This window comes from Rattus rattus, chromosome 11, assembly GCF_011064425.1.
Source record: "Rattus rattus isolate New Zealand chromosome 11, Rrattus_CSIRO_v1, whole genome shotgun sequence".
In the NCBI taxonomy this organism is placed as follows: domain Eukaryota; kingdom Metazoa; phylum Chordata; class Mammalia; order Rodentia; family Muridae; genus Rattus; species Rattus rattus.
In genome coordinates, this window is record NC_046164.1 from 1,422,787 (window position 1) to 1,448,319 (window position 25,533).

Here is a 25,533-nt window from a genome sequence, read left to right on the forward strand (position 1 = left end):
TCAAAAAGTAGGAATCACAACGAAAGGCCAGACACCTTACTTTAAACCTGATTCCATTAAACACGAATCTATCACTGCTAATAACATATGGAAGAGAAGGGATTTCTAAAATATCAATTATGTAAGTTAAAGGCGAGTCCTATTTTTGTTTTTTTTTTTCCTTCAGGAAAGTAGAGAAATTTGTTTGTTCCACATTTTCAGAAGTTTACATCAAACCAGTCATGTTGAAGAACATTCTGCTGTGGTCTCTTCAGCTAAGTCTCCTAGGAATGAGTCTTGGCGGGAATGTTCTCATCTGGCCAATGGAAGGCAGTCACTGGCTAAATGTTAAGATCATAATAGACGAACTCCTAAGGAAAGAGCATAACGTGACTGTCCTTGTTGCATCCGGGGCCCTTTTCATCACACCGTCGGTCAGCCCATCTCTGACATTCGAAATATATCCAGTGCCCTTCGGCAAGGAAAAAATCGAAAGCGTGATCAAGGACTTTGTTTTGACGTGGCTGGAAAACAGGCCGTCTCCTTCAACTATCTGGACTTTCTATAAGGAAATGGCCAAAGTCATCGAGGAGTTCCACCTGGTGTCCAGAGGGATCTGTGATGGCGTTCTTAAGAATGAAAAGCTGATGACCAAGCTGCAGAGAGGAAAGTTTGAAGTACTGTTGTCAGACCCAGTATTTCCGTGTGGCGATATCGTAGCTTTAAAACTAGGGATTCCATTTATCTATTCCTTGCGGTTTTCGCCTGCCTCCACAGTGGAAAAGCACTGTGGAAAAGTCCCGTTTCCTCCTTCCTATGTTCCTGCAATCTTGTCAGAACTCACAGACCAGATGTCCTTCGCTGACCGAGTAAGGAACTTTATCTCCTACCGAATGCAGGACTACATGTTTGAAACTCTTTGGAAGCAATGGGATTCCTATTACAGTAAAGCCTTAGGTATGTAGTCATTTTCATTTTATCATTTGAATTGAAGCAAGGCTTCCAATAGACTCATCTTTGATTGTGTAAGTCTATAATTTAAAGTCTGCATAGGAGTCTAGCTTTATCGCATACAAGAGGGAGAGACTATTTTTAAACAAGCTTAGGCTGCAGAATTATCAGACCAATTTGCTAATTTTATGGGTTTAAGGTTTCAACTATTAGATGGATAAAATCTTTGACAAATAAGTTGGATTGTTAAGTAAAACTAAACCTTGTTTAGCACTAACACAAGAATAAAGTTTCCCTAGAAATTTCTGTTTTGTGCCAATGTATCTGGGAGAAATTACGTTTTTTCAGAAGTCTTCTGTTCTATAGTCCAACATCTATACATTTTTCCTTATGTACACATAGTCTCTAACTAGCGCTTAATAAAGTATAGGGTATTTGGTGAGCACCTATGGAAGCTGTCTATTCACAACCTGTTTATGATAGCATCACTGCACCAACAGATAGTCTCAGAGTCAAGAAGTCATTGACTTCTCTCTGATGTTTAGGCTTACTCTCCATGGGTTTCCTAACATTCATCAAACACTGACTTAGAACAGAGCTTACCACTGTAATGAGGTAAAGTGGGAGGCATCAAGCACAGATGTCGCAGATGAGAAATGAATGTTTTTGAAGTGAATTATCTCTTAGTTATGCCGGCAAATATATGCTCAAGTTAGAAATCAAAACTAACCTAACATTTTCTAGGTTTCACATGTGATATATTATCAGTGTAGGTCGATATGAGAGGTGGGAGATAAGAAAAAAATTGGTGTGTTGTTAGGGTTGTTAATTCTGTGTGTGTTTGTGTGTGTGTGTTTGTGTGTGTGTGTTTGTGTGTGTGTGTTTGTGTGTGTGTGTGTGTGTGTGTATTGGCATATGTGTCCATATGCAAAAGTATGTGCCTGTTCATGTCAGAGTCTGGAAGAAGATATTGGCCTTGCTGCTCTGTCACCCTGTGCCTTATCCATTTGTCTCTGAACACTTTCTTTGAACAGCAAGCTCTGATGACACTCTTGTTCGCAAGTTTTGGGGTTACTGACATATGTGGTCATATTCATAAATGTTATCAAAGTGAGTGAACTCAGGCCTTTATGCTTCTTCATCAAATCATCTTACCTAATGAACAGTCTCTCCCAATCCTCAATATATATTTTAATAGTTTTTTGTACATTATACTAAACTTCAGCTTGGAAGTGTTTAGAGGGGTTTGTTTTGACAAAATTTATGTTTTACCAAAATGTCTGGATAGATGCAGAGACCAAGTAGACAGTCTTAAATATGTATCACTTCCATCCTCCAAAAAAAGTATGGCAAGAGCATGTGTTGAGAAGATGACTAAAACAGGAGAAAAAAATCATATACAAAGATAGTATATAATAACACTGTTAACAGTTTGTTGACACACAGTACAAGCCTACAATTGTGTGACGACAGAAAAGTAATATTGCCCATTTTCACCCACATTTCATTTATCTCATTTCTAGCAGGCATGTTTGAAGAAATAATAAAAAATCATAAATATGCAGTTGTTACAAACTGAAAGATACTACATATCCAATTTGTATTAGCTTACTAGATACATCTACTTAAGCTTGGTGGATTCTTTGGGAAGACTCATAAAAGATGTAAGATTAAATAGGTTCAGTATTTCTGGTCTCAGGAAGTTATAAATGGCATGGCTAATTGAGATAATTATCATAAAAGAAAGAAAATTTGGCAGTGGTAATAATGTATTTCCTTTTTATGTACGTATTGCTTTGTAGAAGATCTGGCAAAAGAGCAATACATAATGACTAAAACAGAATAATATTTCAGAAAGAAGGCAATGGTTAGAGTTTGGAGTACCACTCATATAAAAATAATATTTGTTTTTTGACACTATATTTTTTTCCATGTTTCCTGATTTCCCATCACATGTAGGTTGCTTGCTATTTTTCTTTTTTGTTACATAACATATTTCTGGATTTGCCAAAAAAAAACCAAATGATTTAAAATCAAGCAGTGGATTTTCGTGGTGAAAATATATTTGAAGGTGCCTAAAATACTTTCGAAATATGTAATGTTGGTGATTCGTTTTATAGGTAGTGGATTCTAGATGTCGATATTTTATTCTGTTATCCTGATACAATGCACCAAATAGAACAGTTATCAGTGAGGATGAGACAAACAAGGAATGAATCACACATTCGATGAGACATATGTCTTGTTGCAGTGTTCTGAAGTTTATGATCTCTTTTGGAACATCAAATTTGAGTTTGTGCTTTCACTCATCTTTATTAGTAATGAACATCATTGTGTCCAAATGGAGAAGTGGCAGTGTTTGCCAGTTAGTTCTTGTATGGTCTAGCAAAGCTTACTTGCTAATGAATGAAAGTATTGGTTGACATCAAGTATCCTTTGAAAATGACAAAATAGAGAGAGCAAGCCAATGGTTCACAGGAACCTCAGAAAGAAAACTAGAGGTTTCTTTGTAATCACACGTCGAGCCCCGAGTTCTTTCAAATACCTAATCTAAAATACTCGTAAATGTATACCTATTAGTCAGAATAAATATTCACAAATGACTTCTGAATGCAAATAGAAGGTACTAAAGGTCGATGAACATGACTGAAAACTGGGGTGCCATTTTTAACTTTTTATCCTGTACTAACTAAAGGTATTAACTTCTTCTTTGTTTACCTTTGACCCATGGTTTGTAAAGTGTTGATCTATTTTAGCCTGTATATGCCAACCTAGTCCTTCTAGAGATAGTTAGAGAAAATAAGGATAGAACTGATGCCTACATTGTGAAGCTATGGAGACTCAAGGAGATGGGCCACGTAGCACAGACAAAATAAGTGCTTAAAAAATGAAGAGAGGCAAAAAAAGGCAGAGAGTTCTTGGAGAAATGAAGCTCTGAAGTTGGTCAAAGCTCCATTGTGTCTTCAGACCTGTAGAAAACAAGGAATCTTCATGTGCACGGCAGCTCATTTAATGCGAGAGAAGAATGTACTCTTTAGTATCTTTTGGGTCACACCATCTTAATACCTTCACTCCTATTATTAAAAGTATTTCACAATCATAATTCTCAAAATTCCTATACTGTCTATTATACCTGTGAGATCATTTGTCACGTAACCTTTCCCAGGATGGAGTTTCAGAATCACAAAGACCATTGTTCTTTGCTTTCAAGTTAGTGCTAATTATAGAATCACACGATTCTAGACTCGAGGCAGGAGAGACTAATCTTTCTTAACAATTTGCTCAGTGAGAAAATAATGAGGCTTTATGTAGATGTTCTTAAATGTGATCCTGATATACAGCATCATGTTGCTAGCTGAATTACCCTTGTTCTGATGAAGAATGTCTATATAAGTTCGTATTTTTCACCCAGACATAGTAATCTGGTGATCTGAGGGACATGAACACTCCGTTTTAAAAGATCAGGTAAGAATTAAAAATACTAGCACTCTGGCACAAGTAACTCATTTTGGTGAACAGTGATGAAAATGACGGAGGCCGTGGATGTGACCAAAGGGTCACGTGCGTTTGTTATCTGCTGTAAGCTCCTGTGCTCCAATTGAAGTTTCTTTAAGAGCTCCCGTTCGGGTCCCAAGTTGTCACAGCTGAGAAAATAAATGTGCAAAATTTCCCAGATATTACTTCTCTGTGGAGAAATGTAATGAAAACCACAGAGTGGGTCCTTAATCTCTGTTAATTGCTAGGAATTGGATCTCCCCAGGTCAAAACTACCCGTTTCTCCCTGTCATGACTCTTTCATTAAACCTCATTGATCTGTATAGTAATCGTAGCTAGCAATAATTAACTTAGGCAGTTCCTAGGTGTGGTAGGAAAGGCTTCATATCTATTTTTGTCTTTGCAACGCATCTCTCAAACTAATTTACTCCACTTCAAAGCAATATAATAATATCATTATTATAGGTGAAAGTACTAAGGTTTCAAAATACCAGGCAGATTAACATAAAGTCAAATAGTAATAGCTTAAAAGTAGTATTCAAATTAAAGACTCCTGTACTATTTTATTTTTACACTTTTGTTTTGTTTTTGATAACTCTATATGCTTTTATTGTATTATCCCCTCCTCTCTCTTGCCCTTCTACTTCTTCTGACTGCCCTCTCCTTTCCAGAGTCAGTTGTTATATTATATGCACATATATGTATTTAAGTATATATAAAGTTGACTGAGTTTACTTAGCTCTGCTTACATGTGCACGTGTCCAGAGCTCAATACTTGGGATTTGTAAACCAAGGCAGATAATCCTCAGTGAAGGAAACTAGTTCTTATTATCCTAGGAGCTGTTGGCCACATCTTCATCTAATGCAAGAACATAAAGAATTATCCCTGTCTGTATTACTGGCATGTCCGTTGAGGTTGTTGAAATCTGTTTTTGTTTAAGCAACGATATTGGTGAGATTTCATGGGTGCATTTTTCTTGTTGTGTCTAGGGGACAATGTCTAGTAGGAGGTGTCCTCGAACCCCTGCTCTGGCAACCTTCCCCTTCCCCTCTCTCTTCCTTGATTTTCACTGAGCCTTGGTTGTAGATTGCATTGCAGTTGTTTCAGTTGAGGTTGGAATATCTCAACATAATAAACCCATGGCCAACATCATTCTAAATGGACAAAAATAAAACAAAAACTAAAACCAAAAACTCACTAAAATCAGGATAAATAGAGGCCTGTCCACTATCTCTGCTTCTTTTCAATGTTGTGTTTGAAGCCCTAGCTAGAGCAAAAAAAGCAATGAAGAAATTGAAGAATACAAATAGGAAAATGAGCCAAGTTATGGCTATTTGCAGATGATATAATAAATAAAAGTTCCTAAAAATTCCTGCAGAAAACATAAAAATGATCAGCAATTTCATCATTAAAGAAAACCAACTTACAAAAATAAATAGCCTCATATAGCAAATAGTGTCTAGTATATTCCGATAACTAGCATGCTGTGAAAGGAGTCACACTACAGTTCATAGTGACTTCAAAAATATACCAAAAAAAGAACTTAACTTAGGAACTGAAAGAACTTTTCAATGAAAACTTTGAATATCTAAAGAAAGAGATAAATGAAAACACTAAAGGATGAGACTTCCTATGCTCATGGATTAGCAGAATTAATGTTGAGTAAAGGACCATGATACCAAGAACAAATTAGAGATTGAATGCAGTCCTAATCAAACTCCACATCAAATTCTACTCAGAAATAGAAAGGAAAAAAAACTAAAATTTATATGAAATCACAAAGAGCCTGACTAGCTAAAGCAATCCTGAACAAAAAGGAGCCCACTGGAGGTATTACTACACCAGATTCCAGAATTTTTTTTCTTTCAATTTAAATTTAAGATAGAAATTTATCAGTCAACATAGTTTTATTTGGACATTCTTATTTTTTTAACTTTGTAACTCTGTCTTTTGCCTATTCTTAATTTGCTGCATGCAACTTAATTGCCTGCGCTGTTACTATGCTATTCATAATTCCTTAAGGTATAGCTCTCTGATGTATAAGGCTTGTTGTCTGGGATAATTTTCTGGCTCTAAGTGACTTCTGTGAACAGTTTCTAGCTGCAAATAAGAAAAAGCATCTACGTATTTCAAGTATGATTGCTCAAACTTAAAGCAGGTAATTTTTATCTTTAGAGTACTTTCTAAAACACCACCCAAACTGTGCAATATTTTAAAAAGAAAATAATATAAAATTTCATGTCCGTGGAATATGTGAAATCTACTATACACTGTTATGAGTTTTACATTCTGAGCACCAGGAAACAAACAGGAATTTAAAGGAACATCTTTTATATTTTCAGGATTATATACTATATATAATTATATAATACAGTACAACATATATAAATAATCTAAGAAATATGAAATAATAACAATAAGCTATTTAACTAAATTCTATATTCAGATGTTTATTTGAACTAGGTACTCATAGAGACTAAATAATTAATGTAAAATAAATTATTAGAAATCAATAAAGAATTTTATCTGCCAAATGCCACTTTCATTATTAAATCAGACAAATTAGATATGCTCTTCTTTTGCCATTTATGGAAATTTAAGTTCATAAGTTAATACTTGCAAGCTTCCACAAATATAACATACTTCCATGTTTTGAATATGCAATATTGTTAAACATTTTGGCAATATCTGAAATTAGGAAACAAATATCTCAAATGCCCAAAGCAACACTCATGAAGATAAACTCTTTACCACCCATGTATGATATCTAGAAAAACCAATGTCGGCTTCCATGTTAACCAAAGCAACAGCTCTTCATCGCAGAGTAATTCAATTATTGTTTTGTCTGTCAGGGGTCCCCTGACTCCGAAAATTCCCTATTTTAAACTCCCAAGTACTTTAGCGGCCCTGCAAATGACATTCTTTATGGCCAGCAATGTCAGATGCTTCAAACTATCCTCTGGCTTCTGTGTAACGAAGCTGAACTGGCTGCAAAATCACGACAGCTGTCTCTAAGTTGGAGGTGTCTCCGCAGAGATTATAAAAATGACAATTCTGACATATCTTTCCCAAGTTTCCCTTTCTCTTTGTTCCTGGTCAGAGAAGGGCCCAGAATTCAGGAGTAACTGACTTTGAATGTTCAGTTTTTAACTTTGCTTTTTATCCTGTCTATCATCCTGTTTGTTCTCGCGCCTTAATTTCTAGCGTCTTGATGATGCGCACGTCTCATCGTTATGTAATCGCCTTTGCTCAGTTTAGAGACTTTCAGAACTGCAGGTGGTACCTCTAAACCTCGGTTCACCTGGGTCTAAAGCTAGATCTTTAATCACGGGACTTTTTAATCTCTTAACCCTGGGCAAATCTGTAAAACTATTAAGAGTATTATGCCATTGCTCTGAGGGAGGCAGGTTTCGTGATCGCTCTGCAGAGAAGGGCTAACTTACAAAGCAATCCAATCTTAGTTTTGTGGTCTTCATTTACACCGAAGAAAAGTGAGAACCGAGGCAGCCCAGACATTTCTCCAGCATCTCAAAACCTTCAAAGGATATACTGGTTTCGGTTGGGACTTACTGTACTCCTGGGTTCCTCTCGCTTAGTCTCCAAACAGATCGTGTGAAACAGACCCTACTTCAAAAGCCTTCAAGGGACTGTGTTGTGAATTGTTTTAAAAGATCCTATATGGAGGAAAAAACAGTTGTAACAAGGAAGCAGTAAGAAAGATGAATCACTCAGAACAAAAGGGCCGTTCTCTTTATAAAGTGAATTAATGTACTCCCTTCATTCTAAAACTTCTAAAAGTAGTTGGAGGAAGTCTACAGTATGTGGATGTTTTTTTCAGTTTTTTTTTAATAAATGTGAGTGAGAATGCCAGTTCAGCAGTGAGCCATATGAATTTGAAAATATGATCCCAGTTGAACAAACTTTGCATATTAGTTTTAGGATATGCAATAAAACTCAACTGTAGTTCTCAATGAAAAGAAAGAAATAACATTGGACACACAATGTGAAAGGGTCAAATGGACAGGAATGCCTTATAATGAAGATATATAATTTTACAAAGTGGATCTGGTGTCACAGAATACACAGATGCACCTTTCATAGCTTCACCTTTACATTCGGACAAGATTCTATCCAAACCATAATCATATTGATGTATATTACGTTTATAAGTTCCTTCTTATATAACAATGGGCCTATGAATGGGTGTAACTAATTTACCTGAAATCTACCTAAATGCATTGAATTTTTCTTTTTCCATCTTAAAAGAGCCACAGTAGCCAGTCATTTACAGTGGATGTCACCATGATTAAGAAGGTTTTGCAGCTGCTTATTTTTCCTTTGGCTCTGACTGAAATCGTTCTCAGCGGGAATGTGGTAATTTGGCCTTCAGACGGCAGCCATTGGCTAAATATTAAGATCCTTCTTGAGGAGTTGGTTCAAAGAAATCACAGTGTGACTGTACTGGCTGCATCAGAAACTTTATTCATCAACTCCAGTCCTGATGTCTTTATAAGTTTTGAAGAGATACCGGTTTCCTACACAAGAAGCAAGATAGATGAAATAATTGAGCATATGATAGCACTGTGGCTGGATCACAGGCCAACGCCTCTCACGATGTGGACTTTCTACAAAGAACTAGGAAAGCTCTTTGCTGCTTTCTACAAAATCAATAAGCAGATCTGTGACGGTGTACTAAAGAATTCCACTCTAATGGCAAGACTTCAAAAAGGTGGCTTCGATGTGTTAATATCTGACCCAGTAACAATGTGTGGAGAGCTGGTGGCTCTGAAATTGGGAATTCCCTTTGTGTATACCCTGCGTTTCTCTCCGGCCTTTACAGTGGAGAGGCATTGTGGGAAAATTCCCACACCAGTCTCGTACGTACCTGCAGCCCTGTCAGAGCTCACTGACCAGATGACTTTTGGTGAAAGGGTTAAGAACACCATTTCTTATTCTCTGCAAGACTATATATTTAAGTCCTACTGGGGAGAATGGAATTCATACTACAGCAGAGTTCTAGGTGAGTCTTAACACCTCTTCCCATTGATGACCACAGATACCTTCCCTGTTACTCAGCTAAAGTTATCTATACCACCGGACGAGCCGGAATAGATTGAACATACTTCTTAGATCTCTACAAGTCTTTAGTTACTGCTTTTGTTTAAGAAAGTTCCTCAAAAATGATTTGGTGTTATACATTTGTATTCAGTGATCATTCCCCAGAAAGAAACTATTCTTATTTTAATTAGTAGCTTACCCATGTTTAAATAAACTTTCAAATACCAATAAAACGCACTTTACTAAGGTAAAATATGATAGTAGCCATATGAACAAAATGGTCGGTATTGCGATAATATATATTCTCTGTCTTTATCCTCAGACTTTATCTGCAAAAATATATCAGAAACATAAAAGGTCATCACTGGGAAACTCACATGTACATCCTAGATATCTCAGGGGTGCTCACCCTCTCTCCTCGCAATGCTTCCCTGTCTTCTATGTGTCTAGTCTTAAAGCTTCCATATAGAACCAATCCCGTAAACCAATGCTAACTGAGAAGACAGTTCTGGATGATGTTTTCTATTGCTTCTCTTTCTGACTCTTGTGAGATTTACTTCCATATTTCTTTTCTTTCCTGAATGACTTTCCTCCAGCTCTGTTAATACTCAGGAGGATTAATTAGTACACAGAGTAACACTGGAGGAGGCCAGTGAGATTTTCTTGAAGAAATTAGGTGCAAAACATTTTCCTCTATCCAGTTTTTCATCCTTTCTACCTCCTTTTCGTTTTCTTCCTTTCCTCTCCTTTTCTTTCTCTAAAGGAATGTTTACTGAATATGAAATAGGTGGCTAATAAATTCCTGCGTATAGAAAATACAACCAGCACAGCAGACAAAGATCACCCCCTTAGAGCTTGCATTCGAAGTTAATAATTCATCACATGTATAACAATGTATATTTATACAAAACAACCAAATATTTACTTATATGTCACCTATATGCACATATGTTAACCCATGACATATGCTATGTAGTAGAACAAGAAAACTGATGTTTTCCTGTACTTATTCAGAGAGGCTATGGGGGGGGTTATCAAAATTAAGAGTAACATTTGAACAGGGGTCCAAGGATGCTGAGGGTTTTGCTTGTGTTGAAAGTGTTTCTGGCTTAAAAGGAATTGTTAACCACAGCATGACATAAGTCCTGAAATTCTACTTGACTTTAACTCTTCCTCTCCCAGGCAAAATCATTTATGTTGTGCTTTTCTGTGTGTCTGTTGGAAGCCCTCTATCCAAATTTCCATGCGAATTTGCTTTGATTTCTTCATAAAATTTTATAGAGGGAAGGCATTCTACATGTCCTGTATACTAGGTAAAATATGAAGGCTAATTAAAAAATTTCACATGATCTCTGATGATCTGGTAACTAGAAAATCGTGAGTAAAAGTTTCATTTTTATATTTCATACAATGCAATTTAGGATTTGTTTTGAAGGCATTTTAAACACATTATGCCTTAGAACTGCTTCATTAGATGTTTTTCATTTTCAAGTTAATGTGTGTGTGTGTATAGTTAAATGGAAGGGTGTGTGTGTGTGTGTGTGTGTGTGTGTCCATGTATGCTAGAATAGTATGCCCCTGGGGCTGGAGTTATAAGAGATTGCGAGCTACGTGACATCGATGCTGGGTACTGAGGTTGGGCATTCTGAGAGAACACTGTAAGTTACTACCTGCTGAGCCATCTCTCAAGCTCCTCAAACACACATTTTGATTTAGATTTCAGCATAATCCACATGGTCATTTCTCAGCCTTTGATACATGTGTAATAAATGCCGTTCATCGTTCATGTTTGCAGGACATACTGTGTGCTGTAAGTACTGTATAAAGTGACTGTGCACCTCCCTTAATGTAGACGTTTAAACCGTATGATACTGAAGGTTTCGGAAATGATGTTAGTTTTGGGGTAGAGATCCATCTTGTGTGGTCTGGATTGAGGCATTTGATTTAATGAAGCTTTCAGTCAGCATCCTTTATTCTCTCTCTGTAAATTGAGTTAATAATTTCACTGGACTCCAGAAGTATATGTGTGTGAATGCACTCTATCACTTGTAAAAAGTTAGTTTAAATATTTTTTACATCACACTGTTCCTTAACTCTTTAATGGCAGAGCCATGATCTTACTCTGGTGAGGATCTGGACATAAAAATTTGCTAATAAATATCTGCAAAAGAAGGTGTAACACCATAGCTTGTTAGGTAAAGTGATTGCCTAGAAAAAAAGAAAATTTTTAGTTCAATTCCCAGTACACATATTTAAAAAACAAAAACAAAGCAAACAAAACCATAAAACAAACCAAATAACCAAACAATAAAAACAGCTAGGCATGGTTGTGTCTACTTGTAAATACCAGTTCCCTCAAGGTTGTTGGTCACCCAGCCTAGTCCATTTGGAAAATTGAAACAACAACAATAAAAACTAAATTTTACCTAGGAAGTAACAGCTGAAACCGGCCTCATAGGTACATACATATGCAGAGGAAATGCATGACCTCATATATAAATAGAGAGAGGAACACAGGGGCTGTGGTAACCTCATATGTACATACACAGAGACATATGGATGACTACATGGAAAAGCGTCTTCTGGACACAGCAGGGCACCTACACATAGGAACACAAAGTAATTGCAACAATATGAACAAAACCCGTGCAAGCAAAAACTGAATGAAATTTGTGCACAATAGTGGTCATGAAATCATACCTATAACCCAGAGCCATTGACGATTATTAGCTACTAGGAAAGGGAGAAATAGTTTTTGCTGAGGATGTAGTAACTCTTCAAACTCTCCTGGAAGGCTAGACATTTAAGAATATTAAGGATATTGATCTTGAAAATTGAAAAAACAAAATAGGTCAAAAGGTTGGGATAGTGTTGGCGAGGGTATATCTGGGAAGAGTTGGGTAAGAGGTAAATCTGATCAAAATGAGTCATAAAAAACTTTCAAAAGATGGACACAAAGACTCACTCTGTGAGTATAAGACACATAGAGGTCATGAGGGGATTCACTCAGTTGACCAAGAAGGTTAACCATGGAGTTTTTATATATCTTTGGAAGTAGTAAATTGGTAAGTTGTAATCCTCCTTGATATAATAACTGCATGTTTTATTGTCAAATAAAGCATGAGGTTAGTTGAAGATAATTAAAACTTTTTTTTTCAAACTATTACCCTGTGTTATGGTAAGAGTTAAATATAAAAGCAAAAATCTTCAAAGTATGACTTATGGCAGGTACTAAGTCTTTCCTCTCAAAGTAAGCCATAACAGTCATATAATGCCCGTGAACAGCTTTGCAAATAAAAGTTCTCAACTTCTTACATAATGGGATAATGATATAGATTTACAAATCCTATCATTTGAGATGCTGATTGTTAAATACTTATGTCCATTTTGGTTCCCTATGTTACTAAACATCCTCTCTCCTCTCTCTCTCTCTCTCTCTCTCTCTCTCTCTCTCTGTATGAATGAGTGTGTTAGTGAGTGTGTGTGTGAGTGATTGAGTGTGTGTATGTGTATGTGTGTGTACGTGTGTGTGTGTGTGTGTGTGTGTGTGTGTGTGTAGACATACGCCATGGAGTGCTGGTGGAGGTTGTAATTTAGGTTAGGGATCTGTTTCTCCGTGGGTAAGTCCTTGGGATTGAATTCACATCTGTAAGCTGGAAGGGGAATGCATGTACCCACAGAGCCCACCCACTCGCCTAGTAAACATCTTTGGATAGAAATAGTTTGATTGGGAGTACACTGTCTGAAACTGGTGATTCGCAATGCCTTTTCCTGGGAATCATGTGGTTTTCTTTATAATGATAGAGATGTCCAGTGTGAATCAACTCATAGCGGAAGAATGTAAATGCACTATTTTTATATTATTATTCTGAAAATAAGAGGTTTCCTACAGAGTTCCCATTATAATGTTTTCCTTCTATTCTTTATGGGAAAAGTAGAGAGCTGGACTGCGGTTAAAGACTACCATACATGCTTTAAAGGGACAGAGTGGGTATAAGGATACATCCAAGAGAACTCATCCCAAAGCCTGCATCATCAGGATGGCATCTTACAAAGGAAGATGATCACCTCTATTCACCTAGCAGGCAATGGGACAGGAATATCAGGAATATGACAGTACCATTCCTTTCCAGTTCACATGGCAACTGTTCTTCATTGCCATACCTATCTTCCTAGAGTGGCTGCTTTCTCACATTCGCATGAGTCAGCCATCCAAACATCTTCTGTGTTTTGATGTAGCCAGAAGTCCCTCATCCTAAAACCCATGTTGCTGCCTGATTTTAACCTCCCAAAGTGAGCCAACCTGATTTACTTCATATATATATGAACTTTGTTATGGGAACAGAACACAAAATAAAGCATAACTTTAAAGAAAGGTTATTATTTTTCGTAAGAATTCAAGTCATCTCTCTTACTCCCTGTTATTCTCTCACCCTCTTTTCCCCATCTTGCTCTTTGTTCTCTGATCTTGCCTCCACCCCACCCCCACGTGCCCATGGCCGGCCACTTTTCCTCTCTTGTTCTACTCTTCTCTCATTAAACCTTTCATGTGGAAAAAAAAAGAACTCAAGTCATATTTTCAATGTTATTAAAATACCTTGTCCTTTCAGTCATATCTTTAAATTCATTGTGCATTGTCTTTGCATTTTCTGAGACTACTAACTAGTTTATTAAGATAAACACCATAGACTAACACGTTTACCTGTCATCTTAGAAATCCTTCTACAAATGAACACGATCACAAGAGGGCTGGTGCGATTGCTTAGTAATAAGCCAGCTTAACAAGTAAGGGGGGTTAATACTGATCACCAGAATCCACATAAATACACAAGGTTCAGTGGCAGACACTTCCAATACCAGAGCTCTGGAGGAAGAGACAATTGGATGCACGGCATCACAGAAGAAATTTAAATGTCTATTGGTCCAATTTCATGAGCCTAAAGCTGCCTATAAGGTCTATAGGTGCTGTATATAGACAACAACTGACAGATTTCTCCCCGTTTGTGGGCTTTTGCAACTCTGGAAGTTAGTGTGTGATTTGCTTCATATTTTAAATTGCCACTTCAATTCAGCACTCAACCTCTGCAGAATGGGGTGGGGAGCCACAGAAGCGGCTTCTCAGAAAGGACCATGAAGATTCTCTGCTGTTGCTCTGCTGTGCTGATCGCAGCTTCTGTGACAAAGCCCTGCAGTGTCACCAGGATATGGGCTATTGCTTCAACCTAAAGCTTCTTCTCAAGGATCTTGCAGAGAGTGGACAGGGCTGACAGTTCTGACATCAGAGTATCTTCTCAGATCACAGCACTTCAAATGTACTGTATTGAACTTTGAAAGAATGCATGTGCCCAGTGAGAATGAGGTCACTGAGAATTTACTAGATGAGATGATAGAGTCTATAATATAGACCTACCTATAAATAACATGGCAATACTGCCACTTTGCAAGCAGCATGACAAAGCACAATATTTCATTCTTCTAGCAACTGGGAAGTATGAAGTTCCCACCAGCTTTGTGATAACTTGAAATAGAATAGATGTTGTCAACACACACAAAAGCTATGAATGAAAGCCAAATCTACTAGAATATATTTTTAATCACAATATTTTAATTCTTAAATGTCAACTTGGTATATCATAATTATTAATTTGTATGTGGTAAACTATTTCTTATACATATAGATAAATTCAATTTAGAGTACTTATGACTGTTAAAATTTATTTCTTTTTGTTATTATTATATTATTTATCAGTTTCCCAGTTTTGCTTTTCCTTAAATTTCTTCCATATATGTCCTCCTATTCTCCTTCAAATTGATGGCCTTTTTTTATTCATTATAATACACACACAATGTACACACACACACACACACACACACACACAATGTGTTCGTTCTCCATAATATTACTTGAACATATGTTTTCATGGATGACCACTTGTTCAAGGATAACCCATTGGTGTGTTCCTCTCTGGGAAAGACTGTTTCTCTCACTTTTAATATGACCTACAGTTGTTTAAGGTTGAGGCCTCTGGGTCATTCCACTGCCCAGTTTGATGTGTCTGTTGTTGTCCTTGTTCAACTCATGTTGGTGAGACCTATGGTGCAGCTTCTAACATTGCTAGTAGACACAATATCACAGCAAACTCCCTGATCTTCTCATATGTACAATTATTCTTCACCCCTAGGACTTTAAACATATACATTAAGAAAGTATTTGCCAATAAGTGTAAATATTTGGTCAATTTTCTTTACAAGAACTTCATATTTATAACCCCTCTTCACTGCTTTGGGTCTGTGCGGGTATATGTGTGCCTGTGTGTGAGGTTGTGTGTGTGGAAGCTTGAGGCTATCAGCTGTCTCCTCATATTGCTATTGCTTTACTTACTAAGAGAGAGTCCACTGAGCTTGGATTCCACCAATTTTGCTAATTTGGCTAGCAAATGAATTCCAAGTATTCATGTTGTTGAAAAATTATAAAAATAAAATGCCATCCTTTATTCCACTTTAGGTCTGGCACTGCAGTGCCCCACGATATCTGATAGACTTTTTTTTTGGGGGGGGGGAGCTGGGGACCGAACCCAGGGCCTTGTGCTTCCTAGGCAAGCGCTCTACCACTGAGCTAAATCCCCAACCCATCTGGTAGATATCTTGCCAGAAGCATACATCCCAATTCTGGGGCAGCCCAGACTAGCCATCACACACTCTCCTACACTTAAATCTGCACCTGAAAGAACACACAACATAATAACCTCTGATCCAATTGATAAGATATAATTGCCCATCTAGACATAAAAAGCCCTGTACACATCCATCCCTTAAGAACCTTCATAATGACCTGTAAAGCTACAACATGGAATCTTAACATCAGCCTCCATGTTCATTCTCTGCAGTGGCTTCTCTGCCCTCCCTCCTGTCTTCCGTTCCAGTCTCCGCCTCTTCCTTCAAACTTTTCTCCCGCCCTTCCTTCCTTCTCCTCCAATGACAGGCCTTGTTCTATCCTGTACCTGCCTCACCTGTATGATGACATCATCCTACATATTCATTTCTGTTTAAATCCCCCAAACTGAGGTTATAAGCATTTACCACTTATATAGAATTCTAGGCATAAAATCTCAAAAATTCTAGATATAAGATAAACATGTTACCAACTACATCATCTCCAAGATCGATGTATGGATGCTTTAACATAGAATTAAACAACTATTTGTAAATAATTGTTTGTTAAATCTAAAATGTATGAATATAAAATTCATCTACTAAACTTGTCTAAAGTTTGGACGAAGCACATATAATGAAAAGTAAGTAAGGGATACGAACACTTTAATGGGTGAGATTCGACATGGTTTTAATGCACTGCATGCAAATTTCAAGCTCAGTATCCTCAGCCAGTGAACCTGACTATGCCATGCAAGTGTCAAAACTACTAAATGACAACCTTTAAAAATGATATCTACCCTGCCTGCACAAGATCAACAGATTCACATAAAAAGATTCTCATTGAATGTTTCTTTTCTCACCTGCAGCTCATGCTTTTTTTGTGTAGAATCACCTAATAATAGTATTTCAATATAGTTGTCTTCTCTAGCTTTTGAAAATATAATTTGATATTTTTCTTGTTTCAGTTTTTTTCTTAAAGGTAAGTTGAAAGACATGTATTGGTGATCCTTACATTTGTATCTCATATCCCAAAGTGTATTGTATTCAGAAAATTAATCAGATTGCCCCACCCCATGACATGATGAATTATTTACATAATGGAAATCTTCCAGCATAATTCTGAAACCAAAATAACAGTGTTTAGTAGAAATTTGTTCCTAACTGGAGACTGGAGAGCAATGAAAGGTGGCAAGTTATTAGAGAGAAGAAACTGTGAAATTCATCAGTCATTTGTAGCTACACTGTTACCCTCTTTCACTGTCTTTAAATGCTCTAGTTTTCACTGTCCTCCTCTTTTGACATAAGTCGTGATAAGAATCTCAGGGGGTCTACATTTATAGCTTACAATAGCTTATAAGGAAATGAATGATACCTTTTCACTTGGCAAATACGAGTACTAATTTCCTCCAATCAATATTCTGTGCACTCTCCAGGAAGACCCACCACACTGTGCGAGACTATGGGGAAAGCTGAGATTTGGCTAATGCGAACATATTGGGATTTTGAATTTCCTCGTCCATATTTGCCTAATTTTGAGTTTGTGGGAGGACTGCACTGCAAACCTGCCAAGCCTTTGCCTAAGGTAGGCTTATGACAGAGACGATCTTAATTATTTGATGGTGTAAGAACTGATTTTCCTTTAAGGTTAATATCTTTAATAGCAAAGATATATTACTGAGTAACTCCACCCTGCCAGGAGAATGCCTGCTCTCATATTTACTTTTCTATTAACTGTAGTGGATCATTTGAACTTGAGAATTTAAGCTAAAGAGTGTATCTGTGGAGAGGGAAGCTGGAGGGGGAGTTGGGAGAAGTAGGGGGGGGATGATTAACTGTGGTCAGGATGTATTTTATGTGAGAAGAATATTTTAAGTACAAAAAAAATAAAATAAAAAAGAAACTAACAAAAATGGAATAAAGGGTGTATTAAAAATGTTTTTCTGTAGTGTGGATACTACAGTGGGGGTGGAAAAAAAAAGCACCATGGATCACCAGGGAAATGCTGACTCTTCCTCAGACGCCTGAGAAAGCTGTGCACAGTGACACCTTCCCTGACTGTTTGGTAGAGAAAAAATGCCCCCATGAGAACTCCTGATGAATTGTTTAGGATTTGATGAGCAAGAGAAAGCACATGTTGAGAGCCTTCAGGATTAGCTATAGCTCTCAGATTTTATGTGTGTGTTACTAGACACAATGTGACCTGTACTTTCATAGGAACAATTGGTATGAAACCACTATCAGCAACTGATAATGAAGATTACTGTAAATTTTAACATGATATCATTAAGGATATATAGAGATAGTTTAGATGATGTTTTTAGGGAACATCAAACAAAGAATGTTTGATGCAGACTGAGACTCATCTACATCAAGCAAAATAATAACAAGAATAGACAGAATCAAATATTATAATAGTTTTATAATGATTATATTAGGACTACCTTGTTACACGACACACAAGCCATGATAATAATTCCAAAAGTCCAGCTCACTGGCTTCACTAATATTCATCCAAGTCAACAAACACTTCATTTTCTTTCAGTTACATTTTGTGTATAACATGTTCACTTGCAAAGACAAATGACGTTCCTATTTTCTGTTCCCTTCTATGGTGATTTGGTGTCATATTCATTCTTGAATATACCTTATATATTTTTTTTTCAGAAAACATTTCCTCATACAGTTCCTATCTGGTTTTACATGTCATGGGATGGAGAATATAAAAGTTTCTTTGACTCGTATTTCCATGTTTTCTACCTAGAATTGTGAGTGAACTAAATTTCCTTCTAATGATTCTACACATTTTCAACCAAATGTCATGTTTGCAGGAAATGGAAGAGTTTGTCCAGACGTCAGGGGAACACGGTGTTGTGGTGTTTTCTCTGGGGTCAATGGTCAAAAACCTGACAGAAGAAAAGGCCAATCTCATTGCCTCAGCCCTTGCCCAGATTCCTCAGAAGGTCAGTAAAACCCTTGATCTTTGAGACCAGAGCAGCTTCAGACAGTAGATTGAAACTGGTAGTGGTATTTGTAGAGAGAAGCTAAAACCTGTCAGCTGCTGAACATGACTAATGATGGTTTTCAACAGTTAGTGCTATTTTTTTTATATATTTGTTCATATTTCCTTTATTATCGAGTTACTATAAAAAATAGGCTTCTATAATCTATTAATAGGATAGAAAAGAAAACATTAGGCCACTTCTAGAATCATTTGATCTGGATTGACTGACACTGAATTTCTGAAATTTGGTTTACCAGCATGATTTAAGAAGAAAGGTGAGAGACCCTCGGGACTCAAAAGGGAGGACCCTAGATGAAATGCTCTGCAATGAGTAGAAGGGGCTTGTAGAACCCACCTCCAGCATAAAGACAGCACATCAAGAGAGGGATGGGGTTGCTATCTCACAGTCGAAACTCTGACCCATAATTGTTCCTGTCTGAAATAACTGAAGGGATGGAAATGGAGAAGATCCTTAGGAAAAAAAGGTGCAGGGACAGGCCCAAAAGGGGATCCAGCTCAAGGGGGCGGGGTCAAGGTCTGACAACATTACTGAGGCTATGGAGTGCTCACAAAAAGAGACCAATCATGACTGCCCTCAGAAAGACCCAAGGAGCAGCTGAAAGAGTCAAATGCAGATATTTGTGCCCAATCAATGAACAGAAGCTGCTGACCCCTCTGGTTGAATTAGGAAAAGGTGGGGGAAGCTGAGGAGGAGGGCGACCTTATCATAGGACCAGCAATCTCAATTAACCTGTACCCCTGAGATCTTTCAAACACTGGATCACCAACCAGGAAGCATACACCAGATGATATGAGGCTCCAACACATATACAACAGAGAACTTTTGGGTCTGGGTTTAGTCAGAGAAGATGTGTCTAACCTTCAAGAGCCTGGGGGCCCCAGGGAGTTAGAGGTCTGATGAGGTAAGTGGGGTGGGGACAGCCTAATGGAGACAGGGGGCAGGAAGAGATATAGGATGAGGAACAGCAGGAGGGTGGACCAGGAGGGGAATAAAATCCTCAGCGTAAAAAAAAATGAGTAATAAAAAATGGAAAAAAAGAAGATACTATACATCCTTTAGAACGAAATCATGCTAAAAGCTATACTTCAACATTCTGAATCACATTAAAATTATATGAAAATAAAGGTGTTTTAGAAATAGAAGTCCTAGAGTATACTATTTTTTCTAAATTGGATATTCTAGAGTTGTACAAACAAAATTTGAATGTTATTTTAAAATATAATGTATTTTATAATTTATAGCACTCTGGTAATGTTAAAGTTCATCATTGTTATTCTATAATTTAATTCTATTTATTCCTATTCATGGACTAAGCCAGTGTCAGCCCTGTATCAGTTAGTTTTCACATAATCGTACAAAGGTAATATATTCATAGGTATCTTAAAACTTGGGGCCTTTATACCTACACTTGTCTCTTCCAGTCTTTCTCATTTAGAAATTAAAAGCTTGTCTCATTACTCCAAAAATAAGTTTGTAAAAAGTGATTTACAGGTAAGCCCAATATAGTTCTCTCTTAAAAACAAAAAACAAAAAAAAAAAAGAAAAGAAAAGAAAAGAAAAAAAGAAAAACCTCCTTATATGTACTCTAGTTTGTTCCTAATGGCTTCTCAGTAACAACTATCAAAGTAATAATCTATGTTTATTTGACCATTAGTAAGATCCATTAAGAGTGGCTAATTATGGACCTACCCTGCAACTCTGTGTTTGCAAACGCCCATATCTGTAACTCCCTTCTCAAATATGACCTAAAGAATGTACACTGTGCTCAGCCACTGGCTGCAAAATCAAAGCATTGTCTTCCACAGGTCTTGTGGCGCTACAAAGGAAAGATACCAGCCACATTAGGATCCAATACGAGATTGTTTGACTGGATTCCTCAGAATGATCTTCTTGGTAAGACTCTGGGGCCAGAAAACTCTGTGTAGTCAGGAAGCAAGTTAAAACTTAAAATTATTGGATGTTTCCAACTGTCTCAATGCTAAGAAATTGCTTACGTTTTTTTATATTACTTCAAGTTTTGCTTTTTTGTGTTAGCATTGGGTATCTAGGACATTTTGCATGCAAAGCAAATACTCCACCACTGAGCTGCAGCACAGTCTTTCACCTCCAGGTTTAAGGAAGAAATAATTGAGTTGTAAACATCCATGGTTACCCTGTGCACAAAAAGACATCTTGAGCTTCTTCATTTCCCATCAGACGTTAGACATCTCTACCTCAGTAATACCTTCCCAGACAGCTAAAAAGAGTTCATTTCCCCACTCTGGGAGGATAATTTCCTAGAGTAGCAATGTCTCATGCTCAACATTTGTAGAAAAGGTTGCCTTCAATGATGACAACGAGCACGGAATCTATGCTCACCCCTTCCTTTGTCCTCAAAATAGGACATCCCAAAACCAGGGCTTTTATCACCCATGGTGGAACAAATGGAATCTATGAGGCCATTTACCATGGGATCCCGATGGTGGGAGTTCCCATGTTCGCTGATCAGCCTGACAACATAGCTCACATGAAGGCTAAAGGAGCAGCTGTGGAGGTGAACATGAACACGATGACGAGTGCAGATCTGCTCAATGCTGTGAGAGCAGTCATCAACGAGCCATCGTAAGTACCGAATCTTGTATAGCCATGGCTGACATGGTTAGGCTGTCATTGTTCTGGAATGTTCTAAAAACTCCATCCTCTTGAACTTGGTTTAATACAAGTAACAAGAAACTGATGTAAATATTGCTTGTTTCATTTTCAACTAATGAAGCTATTTCCAAAAATTGAAAATAAATCGGACTTAAATATTCAGTAAACATATTTTCCAATTATATTATCAGCATATATATTCTTGCATAGAATCATGCATAATTAACTATTAACCCTGTATTTCCACATATTAATGTTATAAGTAACCTCTAAGTATTTCTATTGCCTAAACATTATAAAAATGTCTTAATTGAGGAACTGTATATGTGTTGTGAATATCAGTAATTCTTAGTATGAGTTTTCATTTTCCATAAATATTGACCTTAAAATCTATCCAACTAAAACCATTACTAAGGTATAAATGGCTAATGATTTGATTCACTTTACTAAATATAAGAAAATCTATGATTGTTTTCAGCTCAACATCCCAGAATGTTTATTAGACTATGTTAGATTTGAAAAGCATCTTTGCGAAAAAAAAATAGAACCACAGTTACTGTCAGAAACTCCACTCATGCACTAAAATGCATGTCATTTAAAACAACTTCCCACTAACTCCAAGCCTACTACTACTACTGATATTACCTGAAATCACAAGTATGTAATATTTGCATCACAGTCTCAGATTTCATAAAACCTTTAAAGAGTATGAAAGATTATATATTAATATGTAAATGATGTTATTTTAACTGCTTAGAAAATTTTGCGTCATACTTCATTGCTACGTATGATATGAAATGTTATGCTAACATGTTTATCAATTACGCTGTCTTATAACAAAACCTTACTGGTATCCACTAAAATATTTTCTATCAAGAATATGCAATTTTAGCTTTAAATTTTGTATTGAAAAGCTTAACTTAGAATTTGATTTATAAATAAAAAAATTATTTGCTAAAATTTGTTAGAAGGAACATGCAAACTATTATTTTTTAGGGACTATAGCTCAAGGCAATTGAAAAAGAATAGGTGGTTTAATTTGTATTGATCTATTTTATTTTATATATTTGTTTTCTTTTATTTTAGTTTATAAACTATATTTTTATTCTTTGAGCATATATATATGCTAACTTCTAACATGTCTAACTTCTTTTTTTAAATAAACCACTGAGTCTGATGTGTGCTGCCCATAGCACATAGGTTTGGATTTATCCACTAGATCAGTGTTAACACACCATGACCAAAACTTTAAAGAAAACTCACTCTCCCTTCTCTATCAGCTACCACCTGCCCATAGTCTGTCCACTATCACACACAAAGAAGGACACACATGAATAAGCCCACACTGTGGCTCTTGAACACCCAAGTGTTAACCACTTTTCCTAGTCCTACAGATGCCTTGGAACCAATGGGACATCTCTTCACAAACCACATTGCTCCCATTATCTCTATGAATAAAGTCTAGATAGATTCCAGAACTTTCCCTATGGCCAAACCAAAGATAAATGTATTAATTCTCCCTACTTACTATGAAACTTCAAGAGAAAGCATACTTTACCTTCCAAATACTTAGCTCTCTCCTTGATGTTATCTGGTTTTGTCTTGCTTTGTTCTGTTTTGTTGTTTTGTTTTGTTTTGTTTTGTTTTCTTTTCTTTTCTTTTGTTTTGAGATAGTGTTTTACTATGTAGCCCTGGCTGGCCTGCTGGGCCCTGGATACTGTCAGAGAAGATGGTTAAGATTGTTAGGTCTGTAGTAAATGCTCTTATAATAACGAACTGATTAGTTAAACATGTGCCACATACTTACTTTAAAAAAACAACAACAAATGTTTGTTTGTGCATTTTTCAAGTTATAAAGAGAATGCCATGAGACTATCAAGAATTCACCACGATCAGCCAGTGAAGCCCCTGGACAGAGCCGTCTTCTGGATTGAGTTTGTCATGCGTCACAAAGGAGCCAAGCACCTTCGTGTGGCAGCGCATGACCTCAGCTGGTTTCAGTACCACTCTCTGGATGTGATTGGGTTCCTGCTGGCTTGTATGGCATCTGCTATATTTTTGGTTATAAAATGTTGTTTATTTGTATTTCAAAAAATTGGTAAGACAGGAAAGAAGAATAAAAGGGACTAGATGAAGGAAAGACATCTCAGGTCTCTGGGTTTGGTCAAGCACCAACTGGAGTAGCAATAGTACTTGGAAACCCAGGGAGTCGCCAGTCGCCTATCTTTATCCCATTTTCAATCATTCCATTCCTGTCTTAGCTTGAGGTAAATTGGAGGATGCAACATACTTTCCTGAAGACATTTCATCTTTCCTTTGCTATTTCAATGACGGTCCTATCGTTTCCTTATATTCCTGGCACAGGGGCACTATTAATTTAAATATGTTCTTTTAGAATGTCATTTAAGTATGAACAAGATAATGATAACAAGTCTGGATCATTTGAAAAGGCACACAGGGTATACTGAATTTTATTTAAGGATCATGCAAGGGTCATGTATACAGGTCCTCATGGAGCGCACAAATTGGGCTCTGACCATAGGGATTAGTGTATTATGAGAAGAATCATTATTTTCTTTTTAAATAAATGCCAGCTATTGTGTTTCTCTGGTGTCACAGGCATTAGAGGATCAGTTCAGAACTGGGACACCATATTATAGTAGGAAAAATACATAAATTGTTAGTACATTTAAATTATGCTGGTCTATTTTTTTGCTTTTCCCTAAAATATATATCTGCATGCTTACTCTCCAGTCAACGGTTTTAGATAGTTTTTCCAAGAAATGAAGGCATGAATGGATCCACCACTTTTTTGCAAATAACCATCACTAATAATATTTGAAAGTTATTTCTAGAAAAATAAATATTAAAATATTGTAATAATTTCTTAAATTTTAACTGACTGCTCTTTGGATCTGTGTTAATCCATTATACTTAAAAATTGTGTAGTTCATACTCTATAATCACTATTTATAATGAAGTGCTTAATTTTCTGCTAAAATAAAAAAACTTATATTGTGATCACTGTGTTTTTTCCAGTCTCTATTTTCTATAAATTTAAACTCATCATTGAGTTGTAACAACAAGTATATATTAGTTTACCAGGTTTACTGAGAATAGGACAATAGGTGCCCAAATTAAAGAACAGGGCACTTACCTTGATGTAGGTGAGGCCTGAAATAATAGAATTGATGTTATAAAGAATTTACTAATAGATTTGCTTAAAAGTAATTAAATAACACTAAGTAGAATTTAGCTAAAGGAGCACTGCATCAAAAATATCCCAAGGATAAATAATGTGCTAGCCAAGGCAGACCAACAAAATTTTGGATGCTCAGAGGCTGTTTCTTCACCCTGATTAGGCTAATTAATGTGGATGTCTCCTGAGAGGCTCTGCCGGAGCCTTACTGATACAGATTAAGATGCTTGTAGCTAACCCTTAGACTGAGCACAAGGACCCCTGTGGAGGAGTTAGAGAAAGGACTGAAGGAGCTAGGTAGACCCCCCAGAGCTCCCAGGGACTAAACCCCCAACCGAAGAGTATACATGGAGCAGAGTCATATGTAGCAGAGGACGGTCTAGTCAGGCATCAATAGGATGAGAAGCCCTTGGTCCTGTGAAGGCTCATTTCCCCAGTGTAGGAGAATGCCAAGGTGGGAGAATGAGCTGGGAGTGGGTGGGAGGGAGAGGGAGCACCCTCATAGAAAGCAGGGGGAGAGAGGATGAGGGAGGAGAGAATTT

At 36.9% G+C, this 25,533-nt stretch overlaps 1 protein-coding gene across 5 annotated transcripts; it reads left to right on the plus strand.

The window, feature by feature from the left end:
* The first annotated feature begins 221 nt into the window (after positions 1 to 221).
* On the plus strand, positions 222 to 23,922 carry LOC116912286 (UDP-glucuronosyltransferase 2A1). Of its 5 annotated transcripts, none has more exons than XM_032916281.1 (6): positions 222 to 936; positions 8,817 to 9,446; positions 17,572 to 17,720; positions 20,967 to 21,054; positions 21,543 to 21,762; positions 23,643 to 23,922. In XM_032916281.1, the coding sequence occupies exons 1-6, from the start codon at positions 222 to 224 to the stop codon at positions 23,920 to 23,922; spliced, it is 2,082 nt and encodes a 693-aa protein (XP_032772172.1). The 5 variants fall into 5 exon arrangements, with proteins under 5 accessions (XP_032772172.1, XP_032772175.1, XP_032772176.1 ...); XM_032916284.1 differs by lacking the exon at positions 8,817 to 9,446 and adding an exon at positions 18,967 to 19,098; XM_032916286.1 differs by lacking the exon at positions 8,817 to 9,446 and adding an exon at positions 18,967 to 19,098 and having other exon boundaries at positions 612 to 687.
* The last annotated feature ends 1,611 nt before the right edge of the window (positions 23,923 to 25,533 follow it).

What these genes read in the sequence shown, in the direction of transcription:
- LOC116912286 (XM_032916281.1), top strand. Translation starts at nt 222, where the DNA reads ATGTTGAAGAACATTCTGCTGTGGTCTCTTCAGCTAAGTCTCCTAGGA. An exon ending in CTATTACAGTAAAGCCTTAG is followed by an intron (nt 937 to 8,816) that starts GTATGTAGTCAT and finishes TTTGGCCTTCAG; the next exon opens with ACGGCAGCCATTGGCTAAAT. An exon ending in ATACTACAGCAGAGTTCTAG is followed by an intron (nt 9,447 to 17,571) that starts GTGAGTCTTAAC and finishes TGCACTCTCCAG; the next exon opens with GAAGACCCACCACACTGTGC.